This window comes from Astatotilapia calliptera, chromosome 4, assembly GCF_964374335.1.
Source record: "Astatotilapia calliptera chromosome 4, fAstCal68.1, whole genome shotgun sequence".
Classification (NCBI taxonomy): domain Eukaryota; kingdom Metazoa; phylum Chordata; class Actinopteri; order Cichliformes; family Cichlidae; genus Astatotilapia; species Astatotilapia calliptera.
Window position 1 is genome coordinate 12348395 of NC_137425.1, and position 13166 is coordinate 12361560.

The following is a 13166-nucleotide window of genomic DNA, read 5'->3' on the forward strand; positions in this document are numbered from 1 at the left end:
GGGCAGGAAAAGCCAAAGCACTGCCTTTAAAATCAAAAGTGACAGAGCAGCTTTGAGTCAGCGATGATGAGCAGGATCCCGGTCTCAGGTGAGTAAAAAGCTCATCCATCCTCCAATCACCAAGGTAAGAGAAATTGCCCGTCTTCGCTATTTGTCAATGCAGCACTCCTCGGTGATAAACTTTCCCCCCTGAATCCATCTTTCACCCCTCTCACACCTGCACGATCTTTAAAAAAAACTAACCAAAACATTTTTTAAACTAAGCCTTTAAGTTAAGATGCTTTTCTCCTCCACATGCACTGCTTTACTCAAAACTCTTTTTTTATTGTATATATAAGAAAAGTGTACAACTAAGGCCAATAAGGTCTGAATTGCTTCCTTCCTTCCTCTGCTTGGAGAGATGGTGAATGGCAGGAAACATGAGGCACTCAAGGAATTCCTTTGTTAATGCTGCTGAGTGGATAGCACTTAACACACGCTGCTTTTTGATGTACTCACATAAAAACAAACAATCAAATATGAAACAGTGAAAGTATTCAAGCTTTTATTGAAAAATATAGGTTATTTTGAGCAGTACAGAAAAGAGGCTGTAAATATACAGTGGGGACAAAAATATGGTGTAATATCACACAGAAAACACAAACAACTTCTCATTCGCACCCAATTAACAGTTGGATTTACTTGCGTGTATTTTGTAGTGCATGAGTGATATACATCCAGTTATGCAACCTCTTCAGTTTCAGGACATCACACCTTATAGCACTTATCTTAATTTGCATGCTGAAACTTACACAGTGAATACTGGTAGAGAGAAGGAAGTGAAATGTAAGTGGCAGACTCTCCCAAAAGCAAAGAGAGAGAAAAGAAGAAGAAAAAAAAAAAATCATAATTTGGCACATCTGTCAGTTTCAGTTAAGGCAGTGAAGTCAATCAGCCCAACTAAGCCTCAATACTTTCTGGCCATGGCTTTTAATGATGCAAGAAAGGCAGTCGAGCTGCAACGACTATGCAACTTGCACAAAAATAGCAATCTTTTCTTAATGCTCTTGCATCCATTGCTGGCTGTCTCTTTTCTTCCCCCCCACGTTTATTTTTATTTTTAATTTTTTTTTAAATCCACTCTCCAGACATAACAAACACAGTAAAGATTTCTTTCTAACAAACGTAGAGAAAACAGCAGGTATTTAACACCAAATACTAGTAGTGTCTGATTTACTTGTGCCTCCTGGTACACGTAATTCATCCGTCACATATACACTAAAGCCCTACTCGTACGTAGTGGTGAAAATAGTTTACACATATAGGTAGTCCCCTTGAGTAATGAAAATCTTCTACACAGATCACTTGCACCGCTGCAGTTGCTCGGATGTAACGAAAAAAAGGAAGGAAGTGGTTATTCGGTTTCAACTCGAACTTGACACGACTAAAGGAAAGTCACTTTGTGTTAATTAATGGAGATTATCAGGAAAACTGCATCAGAAAAGATATAAAAGACAACTAAGAGTGGGCTACACTACTCCTCACACCTCCAGTTTGCTGTAGTAACACCTTGCTTTCTATTTAGTTCAGCCCAATGCATCTCCGTTAGCTCTACTTCCTTTTCTACAATTCACAGAGTCTATGTGAAGGAGACAATTTGGTGTTGGCTTTGAGGTCCAGCTTTACAGCAGGAAATTGTACCCTTTAAACAGTGTCACAAAGACCCTGAGATACATAAGTTATACTAAGGGAGAAAGAAATCTGATAGATCTATGGTACTGCTATAATATCTTCAGATGAAAGAGGCTCAGTGCAGGGCCTCACACACCAGTGACAACCACAGCTCCCTTTATTGTGACAAGACACCCACCAGTGATCCTGTTGTGACAGAGGCCTTCTGTTTAGCTCAGGCCTCATGACGTCCCACAGCCAGAGTGAAGAAAAGAGGCGAACCGAATGAAAAAAGCACATGTGACACATCAAGCGAGAGGGGAGAGAGAGGGAAAGAGAAAGGCTGAACTGAGTTTTACTTGTGGAAAGTGTTTTTCCTACAAAAGTTCCTTTCTAACCACTACTCCCTGCTTACTTCTGGAATGTTCCATATTCAGAAAGTGTGTTCCCTTCCATGTCAGTTCCCTCGGTGTTCAAAAGGGAGTCACAGATTGACAGAAAGGGAGTGGAGGGTAAGGCTCTCTGACAGACAGAGTTTGGGCACATCCTAAAGGAGCAGTCACTCTTTCTTTGTAGCCCTTTAAAGGAGGAACCCTCCATCTTCTTCAAAGGGCCATTCGCACAGTTCCTGACTACAGTATCGTCTTCCCATTTAACTGCAAATCCACACTGTCAAAGGACTTGCCAGTTGCGCATAAACCACTTCCACAGCTTATTCTTATTTTTTTTTCTTCCACCAGACTCTCATACATGAATCTCATCATCTTCATCCTCCAAGAAAGAGGAAAAGTTGCTCTCCTCCTCTGGTGGGGCACTGAAGGTGGCGCTATCTGTATCTCCTGCAAAGATCAGGCTGCTGGGTTTCTCATCCAGAGCAGCAGACCCAGAACTGGACATGGAGCAGCTGTCTAGGTGCTGCAAGTGTTTGGGGCGTATCTCAGGAGTGTACTCTGGAGTGTAAGGCCCTCCGTCCTCCTGCCTCAGATCAACAGAGCTGGCTAGATGCATAGATGCCTGGTGCTGCAGCTCTTCTGCTTCTTCATTTGCCTCCACATGCTCCTCATCTTTTTCACCCTCTACATAAACCTCTTCCTCACCATGGGCGCCAAGCAGTGGCGAGGTGCAGCCCTCGCTGCTCTTGCCCTCCTCGTAGCCAAGATCATCATCCTCCTTCTCCATCACACCCAGGATTTCACCCAGCATGGACGGACCCAGGTCAACGTGGAAAGACATAACCGACACTGCATGCTTCATTCCACCTCCGTACTGAATTGAGCTCTCTGGGAGCTCAGTCAGCTCACCAAAACTTTGCTCTTCCAGCTCTAAAGCGCGAGTAGCTGCAACTGCACCTCTCCCATCCAAGTCGCTGTGGAGCTTCAGCGGACTTGAAGACAAACTCTTTGCCACCATGCTGTCGCCTCCGTCTTCATCATTGAGAAAGGGAAGGGACATGGCATTTTTTACATAGGTGGGTGATCCTCCGGGGACCACCAGGGCGCTATCTTTCTGTTGGTCCACTCGGTTCACCGACTGAGAGCGCTTGCTGCTCCTAAAGGTGCGTGACAGGAGTCCAGGCCGAGGAGAGCGAGGAAAGGATGTGGACTCGGGAGGGGGTTCCCCTGAGCGTGTGCTGAGAAAGGAGGTGTCACCAAAAGCATCACCGCTGCGGCCTACATGCATGGTGTGGCGAAAGTCACCCAGGGGAGCACTGATCATCTCCCTGGTCAGGTCCAAACGGGAGCGACGCTTTGTCTGGGAGGAGGACGACACTAGCTGTTTTAAGATCGGCATGGTGGCTGATCAGGGGTATTGTTGTGCACTAAGAGGTAGCTGGGTGGCAAAAAGATCACCTGAATCTTTGGGAAAGTCCTTCTTTGAAATCTTGGAATGAATATTGATGGTCCTTAAATCCAATCAGCCAGGGAACCTGGAAAAACACACAATAAGTTAGAAACAGACATAATCGAATCAAAATTGTTTGTTTAGTCAAAAAAACAAAACAAAAAAAAACTTCAAAGTGTGTCCACTCACACAAATTGATTTCAAACAATAAATTGTAACTTGACTCAAAACCAGCAGAAAGCAAAAAGAAAGAATCTATATGGTCCAGCTAAAGTATAGATTTTAAATTATGTTGCCAAGAAAGTCAACATTCAGCCCTTTAATTCTAAGAAAAAAAAAAAAAAAAAAAAACATGAAGGAATTCCAAATGTTGCCACTAATTGCAAGAGCTGAAGCTATCAATTATTGAGTCTATAATGACGAGCAAACTCTGTGAGATGAACTCTAAAATACGCTGCAGAAAAAACCCCCCAAAAAAAGTAGACCACCACAGGATTTTACTTAAACAGCGCTATAACTTAGAGGAAAACACCAACCACAGACCAACATGAATCAAGGCAAGATAACTGAGAGCTGCCACAGATTTCTTTTTTTTTTTGCAAAGTATACTTCACTGCAAGACCGAAAACTATCTTCTACTGACAAAAGGACAATTATACATGCATCAAAAACAATGATACCCCAGTCATCTAACTATAGAGCTGGATTATTGCAACAAAGAAATCACAATGTATTCCCCATCTTAGGCAGTGGTGTTTAAGCCCCCGGAGGTTTATGACAGCTGACAAAATTGTGTTTCTACGTTACTGAGAGCTCAGACAGAGGAAACCCCGCCACAGGCAGCCAGCCAGACACCGCTGTTTCCTCAGGTGATGCACTGGAGGGCAGGAGCAGGGTGTCTCATTAACCATCAGTCCAATTATATAAAATACACATGAAAAGAGCACTCTCATGGTGGCCCACAAAGTGAAGTGCAAGCGGTTTCCACACAAAGACATCAAAAACACATGCACAGCTGACTTGTGGATGGAAAATCTCTGTGGTTGTGCATAAGCATGCCTGAAGAAAAGGTTTACCTCGCCGGCTTGAGCGTGCGTCTCTCTAGCTTGCTCATAGTGCCGTTTTCTTTGTTTACTTAACCTAAGACAGGAAGAGGAACACTTAACCTTGACTTTAGCTTTCTTGTAAGAAAGCCCTTTAAAACATATTTAAGTCACTTCTGTTTATGCTGGAAGAGATTTTAGCTGTTTAAAGTGGCAGGCTTTTGCATGCATTGACCTCATTCTTCGGTCTCCACCCCCTGTCTTTGCCAGCTGAGTCTCTTCTCCGCTTCCTGTTAATGCCTTCACCTGCTTCGGTTTCCATAGAAACACCCTCCCTCGTGCAAGCGACAGCGTTTCCTGTCAGAGGCTACGGGTGGCTCCAGGCTTCAAATGCAACGTATGGCCTTCTGTCAGCCATAGCCTGTGCTCACTCACCTTGTGTTATTACCTTCTATTGGCCAAAATGGAAATCGATTAAAACTCAGAAATATTCCGGTGCTGTAGAAAAAAAAACAACAACAAAAAAATAAATAAATAAATAAATAAATAAATAAAGCAAGCAAGCTCGATAAACCAGAGGCCGAGTTGTGATGACAAAACGTTCCATGAACTCCAAATGATTTCAACAAGATATATAAACAAAGTCACTTTTTGCTGAAATGTGTTTATTTTTGTAGCTGCCTGTTCTGATTTGTTTCAGGGAAGGCCAAATATTCACACCCAGCCAAAATAACAGCCTTTTCTTTCCTGAATAGTTGCTCCTGGGTGGCACAAACACAGGAAAGAAAAAAAACAAAACAAAACAACTACTGGATCAAAAAAGCGGAGATGGTGAAAACCTCCCTCCCACTCCTCTATATCACCCTCTAGGCCAGGATCAAGCTGAAAAGCTCTATGGTGCCCATCGCAGGGATATGGATACAGAAACTTGCTATAGACCACCAGACAGACTTCTCATTGTCAGCTCCAAACCACATCGTACCAGAAAAAACAAAAAACAAAAACCGCTGCAGTTCCACATTTACATCCAACCCAAGACCTTCTACATTTATGGCTTTGTCATATTTGCGGAAGTGCATGCACGCACGAGTAGGGGGTGGGGGAGTGGCAGATATAGATGGAGAGTGGAAAAGGGCCTGAGAAGGCAGCAGTTAGCGTGGGAACCGCTGGATCGCAGCACCAGGGGTGAAGGGGGGAGGATTGACTTTATAAACAAACTTTCACAACACTCATGATCTAACTGCAACAGAGCCCACTAAAATGCGGGACAGGAACGGGGATGAACAGCAAATGAAGCACATCTGCATTTTTTCAGTTTGACAGTACAGCTTCTTGAAAGCTAGAGCTGTCTAAACTGATGTGTATAGATTATGAGGTTGACTGACCTGCCTTGATGTGGTGTTTGTGAGCTGCTCGGTAAAAGCAGCAGTACATGCACGCACACATACTGCAGTAACCACGAGTACATTGGAATGTTTCCAAACAGTTGTGAGTGCTACTCCACTTCTTCAGTCATCTCATGTTGTTCTTTTTTATAAGCGGTATTATAACCCATTTTGCCAGATGTATTTAGGCTATGGAGTAGTTCTAAACCTGGAGGGGAAAAAAAAAAAAAAAAAGGAAATCTCTCAGTCAGGAAAAAAAGAGCAAAAGAAAAGAAAAAAATCTGCTGTTTTACTTCTACTAAAGAGGTCAAAAAGGAGCGCGCTAAATGAAACAGTAACCTCACTAAACCTGCAGTCATTTCTTACAGCTATAAACAAATGCCACACTGGAGGAAGTGGGGAAAGAAAAATAGCTACGAGTTTAACCTACGAGTCAAAATTCACTGAGATAATTAACCCGCATTCAGTAAGTTTTTTTACAGCAAACCTTAGACGAGCATAACTTCTCACTTCTTGTCAATATTCTCGCACCAAGCCAATCAATACCGAAACACAAGAGATCACTTGCAGACACATAAACCGAGTCTCAACCATGACTTATGGGCCATTTCCGGAACTAAGTATTGATGCGCCTTCTTTGTGCTCTGTGCATTCTGCTGTCTGGAAGACGGGAGGGGTTCAGACTCGCTGTGCACATCATTTGAAGTCACTGACCTGGACGGACAATCGAATGACCAGAGGGTGAACTGACATTAGGGGGAGGAAAAGCCACATGATGCACCCTAAATCTGTGTGGAAATTTAAAAAAAAAAAAAAAAAAAAGGGGTGAAAACTGCTCTGCTTGAAAAATACTCCAATTATCAAGCAATCTGTAAACATTCTGATTGCTTGTGAAAACCCTAATTTATTCCCAAATGTTTAAGTGCGACACCACCAAGAGGTACACAGTTGCTCAGTAACAGGCTAGCACAGACTCTCACACACATACTCTACTAATTACGCAGACAAATGGCCTCCAGTAGATAGGTATCTGCCATGCAGCTCAGTTAGTGGGCCTGAATATCTCATTTAGGAAGGAGCAGCCAAAGGACAAACAGTGGAAATCACATTATCTCTCAATCAAACAAACGGGGGACAACAGACATCAAGCTGATGATGCCCTCTGAGATAAATACAGCAATGAGAAAACACACTGCTCTAATGAGAAATTACAAATAAAGCCCTTTTTCTTACGCTAAAGCCAAATTTAGCCGTTGCTTAAATCGCCCATTTGGGGCAATCAACTAGACGTGCCATTCGCTTGTGGTGTTGCAGCTTCAGACGTGTTGACCGAGAGGGTATCTTTGGTACGTTTACACCCTGCCACCCATTTCACCATGCAGATCCTATATAGCACGGAAGCTAAAACATTTCAGAACAGACACGATCACACTAAATAAGCCCTGATATGTTTTGTTTGTTTGTTTATATATTTAAAGAAAAACACCAATGGCTGAACAAAACAGGACAATTGGGCACATCACCAAGCACGCCGGGAAACTTCAGTGCACGACAGCCCCAAATGGACATGCAGTCAAATCAGGAAATCGCACACCCCAAGACAACCCATTTTCCAGAAAATGATGAATGTAGAGACATAAATAATCACAGAGAGTTTAACAAAACATCTCAACCATTCAATTCGTCTGAAAAATAACACAGGGACCAGAAGAAAAAATTGTTTCTGGGGGGTTTTTTGTTCTTTTTTCTGTGACCACAAATACCTCACAAGCTGCTGTTAGGAGATATGCTGTGTTAGTGTCACACCTCACCCAGTGGGGCACACCGTTCTGTAGGGATCAAAGAACAAGAGGTTTTTAGAGCCTTCCTGCTAATAAAAGTGCCTGTAGGTTTTGGAATTGGTATTCATGTTGCTGAGTACCAAATCCGTTTCTATCCTTAGATAGACAGTGAGGGGAATATTTGAGAGAAGCAGCAAGAACAAACTGACAAGAACTTTTAAGAGTGTTAAAAATATAACATTGCATTGATAAACCATCGTGTAAACCGAACAAAGCTCACGGGCCAGAATCCGCCCAACAATCCGCCCACTGGAAGGCTTTGCAAACTGAATAAATGCATAGATTTTGGACTTAATTGTATTTTCACAAGTTTTACAGCTTTTGTTTTGTATTGATAAAGACCTTCGTCATGACATGTAAAAAATAAAATAAAAGTGTCATATAGTGCAATATCATATGTTTACGTTTCCTAATGTGCACAACAAGGAGAAGCACGTTTGGGAACAAGAGCTACAAATCGATGACATTTTGTTACCTAAAAAGAGAACGACCTCAAAAACCTCCAGCAAAGTGCAGCACTTTGCAAAATATGTGAGAAAACTCTTCCTGCTAAAGGTGGAAACAACAAACGAGTTACAGACTAGGACGGCACAGGAGGAGGAGATACTAGTAGCTGGCGATGTGCAAAAATAAACAAACTAATCAATCAAGCATCGCTAGCACTCGCTGGTTGCGCGCCGTATGACAGGAAGAGCAAATGATGAATGGAAATTACTTGGATGGATTAAATTATGCGGTAACATGATGGAAAAGCAGGGCTTTTAGCAAGAGGTAGAAAATATCTATTCATTTTTTTTTTTTTTTTTCATGTGACAATATTATGCAGGCTCTGGGTCAATGGACTTTAGGTTTTGTTATACTAAAGTTTTAAGCAGCTATTTTATACTTTTACTTAGAAGTTTAGCTTATATTTAATTTATGCTGTGTCATGACTGTTGCATGCTAATGATGCTGTCATTGCTGGCACCTTGTTTCGATTGAAAATTAGGAAGTGTGACAGTAGTGCCATTGAAAAATATTGGATGGAAAACATCTTTTATTTATATGTATACTTTTTTTCTTTATCATCATAAATATCCTCACAAATTTTCTTGAAATATCAGGATATATAGTGAGGTGACAGATCAATATACAATCCATGATCACTAAAACTAGCCTGAAGTGGGTTACGCTCTACCACAAATATTCATATTTGACATGTGGGGAATGTGCTAGCTAGGTTGCAGACTTGTGGCTTAGGTCTGTTTGCATGACAGACACCAGTGTGTGCCGGTTTCCTGCACAACTGTTTTGTTTTTGCTTATTTACACACATTTGTTCATTTTACGACAAAGCTAGTAGGCGTTTTCTCAACATAAGAGGTGAAAGCGGCTAGCGTGGAACTCTACCAACATTCACGAAGCAACACTTTAAAATTGAAAATGCCACTGTATTCACCATGCAGACTATTCAAGTTTGAGCTATTTACAAGTAAAGCAAATCATCCAGCTGGAAGGAAGAAAAGTGATGAAGACCAGGACAGAAGGTGACACCTCGGCAGTCACTGAAAGGGTTTGTGGCAGAAAACAGGCGTGCTCGACGTGCACCAGCTGAACTCAGATACCCAAGAGGGGATGACTTGTCTCTTTTACATTTACAGCCAACACAGCCTCCAGACATGACACACCATCTCTTTCTCTCCGTCCTCTGCTGTGATCAAACTGACAGCTTCTATTACAGGCACAATCAGTGGATGGCAAACAATAATGCTGCATTGCGCTTCAAGAATGAAAAGTATTCTTTGGGTTAAACAAGGCTGATAAACATTATTTTCATGGATCTACAATGCCTTTTTATAGACAAACAATGTTATCCATCCCAGCTCTGCTATCATCTCTGATCAGAATAAAAAGTTATTACGCTACTGAAAATGGAGCCAATATGGCTGGACACCAACGTCATTTGTGTACTGGGCATGCTATCTAAATACAAACAGAGGGTGGGAGGCACAACATGCATTTAGAGTGTCTCGGAATAATTACAGGGAATTGACGGAAAGCAGGTTCACGCTGGCAATATCAACGAGTGAGCATGCCAGAGGTAACCACTTAACATTAAGCCAAGAACATCCCAAAAGGACAGGCTGAGAACCTTCACAGACACTTAACATTAAGCTAATACCTTTCCAACTTTTTCCATCCTGTTCCAGCTGGATCTGCAAGATCAACGACCAGTCTGAAGTCATTAACAACTGTCCCCTTCTGTATGCACGAAGACATTTGAGCATTCTTAAAATGTGGATGCACACAGTTGCAAAAGCATAACTTAATTACCACTGAGACACATCACTGAAAACCAGTCTCTTCAAAACAAGCAATTAGCCAAGAACTTCCCAAAAGGACAGGCTGGACATACATAGCTGCACATGATGGAGCCGTTTAATGAAGACACGTGTTGGAGGGTACATCCACAGGAAGGGCAGGGAGAAAATTAGGCAGTAAACCCTCCCATCCCTCCGGAAATCTTCTCAGCCTGCCCTTCCTGATCACTCATAACGTAAACAAGGCTTTTCTCCATAATACTGTGTTACAGACAAGCTAGTCAAACAAACAGCTCATATCTCCATCGACACCCTGTTTTAATAAGCCTGTAGGACATTGTGTGTGTAAAAGCAGACTCCAAATGCAATATGTATCAGTACATGGAGAGCGTCAGGTCCAGGTGACTTTAATCGTTTTCGAAAACGATCACAACCGGATCTTTACAACACCAGGTAGCTGAGTCACAACAGCTGTTGACAGCTCTGGCCTCAGGCCCAGCTGTCTGTGTGGTTGGTGTTTTAAGAGCTGCAGAAGATGAATGAGGTTCTATTTTGAACCATTTGGGAAGAAATCTGTTCTCCTTGATGGAAAGAAAACCAGAAAACATTTTAGAAATCAGAAAAGCAATAGGATTTGGAGACTCCTGTTTGAAAGTGCTGCAGTGCCATAACTATGAGGTCAGACAAGCAAAGGAAAGCACAGGCTGGTGGGACATGGACGAACTCGGTTTATTTTTTTTTATTTCTTATTTTAAATAAAATAAATATGCTTGTGTATCTATGGCACAATTGTAATGGACAATGAATGTCACACAAATGCTAAACAACAAATCAAATAGAGTGAAAGAGGACATCTCTGAAAGCATTTGGAGTTTAAACAGAAGTCCCTGTCATTGTCTTTTGGTACAATGACATCAACTCCATGCAATACGTGCATCCAGTAACAAGGAAACAGAACAAACATTTACCTCTTGCTAACAGGCCCCAGCATACAGTGCAACAAAGCAGCATGCAGGATAGGCCAAGAACACAATGCAGCCAAACAAAAGGCAAAAAACCCCAAACAGACACAGCATTCACACACTGTCATATGATAAACTCTCAGTATTTGATATTTGGACAAGGTAATAAAAAGGTAAGTGGCAGAAAACTAATGACAGTTGCCATATGTCAGAAGCCAAACTGGCTAAAATACATCTTTACTGTGTAAGTGTTGAAAGACAAGTTCAAATCCAAGGCTCTTCTCCAAAGTAACCCAGATATTCCCTACTACCATCCTCAGAGGAATTCTGGGAAAAGAAAAGAAAACACAAAAAAAAACAGTTTATACTGGTATTTCCTGGAATGTGAAGGGGCTGGACAGGACACACACAGCCTCAAATGAGCACACAAACTGCAAACATGGGTGCAGGACTATTTAGCCAGTAGCCACAAATAACTGAGTTTCCCTTCAGCATTACCGCAGATGTATTTTGGAATATCCACATTAAAAGTGAGCAACTTTGCTTGCTCTTGTAAACAAACTTATTAGCAGGTTGCTCTTCCCAGGATACGAGCCAACAAATCCTGTCTACACTGTGCCTTGCATAATAACAGGGTGCTTGGCACAGTGTCCAACAACACAAGAGGGAAGGATAACTTTCACCTTCGGGCACTAACCACCTCCTGCAGGCAATTAGACACCAACTTTGTAATTTAAAAGAAGAAGAAGAAGAAACTTGTGCTTGTGGTGCTTGTGCGGGCTGGTTTAAAATCCTGTCACTTTGTATAAAATACAAAGTAAATAGGCTAAAGAAAGCCTAAAACATGTAAATCTGGTCAACTATGCTTGCATGCTTGTAGTGTCATCAACCTGAATCCATCACACCACTTCAAGACAACCTCACATCTCATAAAAGGCCCTTGCACATTTTGAAAAAGGCAGGTCAAATTTCCTAAAAGCCACCGTAACGTCCTCACAAGCACAGACCTCTGATAACATCACCTCTTCAGACAATTGCTGTAAGTTCTTATCAGTGCAGGGTGATGGAGAGATAGCCCGCTGACCTGAGGCCCATTACCTCACACTACCAGTCAGTGACCTCATCAAGTGCCAGCCTTACCAGGAAAACTGTACAAAGACCTGGACAAAGTGAATGTGCACTCCAAGGAGGCAGAAACTGTATAACGTATCTTTCTTTCCCAGCCTTATCTGATCAAGTCAAAGCCACCTCCAACTTCGAGGAAATGTGCCAAATCACGCCCTTCTATCACCTTCCACTCACTCTAGAATTAGTTCCCAGAAGCAAGTCAAAGTGTTTTAAGAAAATATGAAGGACCCCCAATACGCACAGCCATCAAACACGTTACTGGCCTAATTATGAGAATTTTTGAAGTTTATCATGTGTTCTAAAAGTCAGGCCTATGGGAGTTGTCGTTTGTAGTAAAGTCAGGGGTTAAAACAAAAGGAAACATGGTGTATCCGCTTAAACCTGAAAACATCCCCAAATAAACTAACAAACAAAAAACACAAACTCAATTTGTTTCTGAGAGGACAAAATGGCTCGTTTCTTTCGACAACAGACACACAAAGAAATAAGCGCTAATTCAGCAGCATTTGATTCACTCTTGCGCTCACTGCCGATCAGCGAGATTCGATCATATACAATAAAGCGCTGATTCTGGGTGGGTCAATAGCAGGAGAACAATAATAGGCCAGCGGACTAGAAGCATGAGCAGCCCCGTGCGCACAGGTGAACGGGCCGATAAAATGTCGGTTTAAAACGCGTCCTTGAAGTGCACACACAACCCAGAAGATCAGTTTTATGTTAAGTGCAAGTACAAATATTAAAGTACACACGCTTACCGAGCATCCCCATTCATAAAAGCCGGGTGCTGCTCCACTTTTAGGCCCCCAGCAGACCAACAATGGGGGTGCATTCATCAAACGAAACAAGCTGTGAGGCGCTCAGATTAGTTCTTTCTGCTCCAAACAACGCGGATCATGGACCCGTGAGTGTGGCGGTTTTTTTTAGAGAAATATTACAGCTGCTGTCACAACATCCTTACAAACGCTGCTGCTACTCTGAAGCGCATGAACTCACTACAACGCCTGCTGCGGTAGTGC

General features: G+C 42.2%; 1 protein-coding gene across 1 annotated transcript; it reads right to left on the minus strand.

The window, feature by feature from the left end:
• Positions 1–530: 530 nt before the first annotated feature.
• Positions 531–13166, minus strand: cdc42ep4a (CDC42 effector protein (Rho GTPase binding) 4a). Its single transcript, XM_026164793.2, has 2 exons — positions 12906–13166; positions 531–3577 (listed from the first exon to the last, which is right to left on the minus strand). Exon 2 carries the CDS (start codon positions 3439–3441, stop codon positions 2395–2397), a length of 1047 nt encoding a protein of 348 aa, XP_026020578.2. The 5' UTR covers positions 3442–3577; positions 12906–13166; the 3' UTR covers positions 531–2394.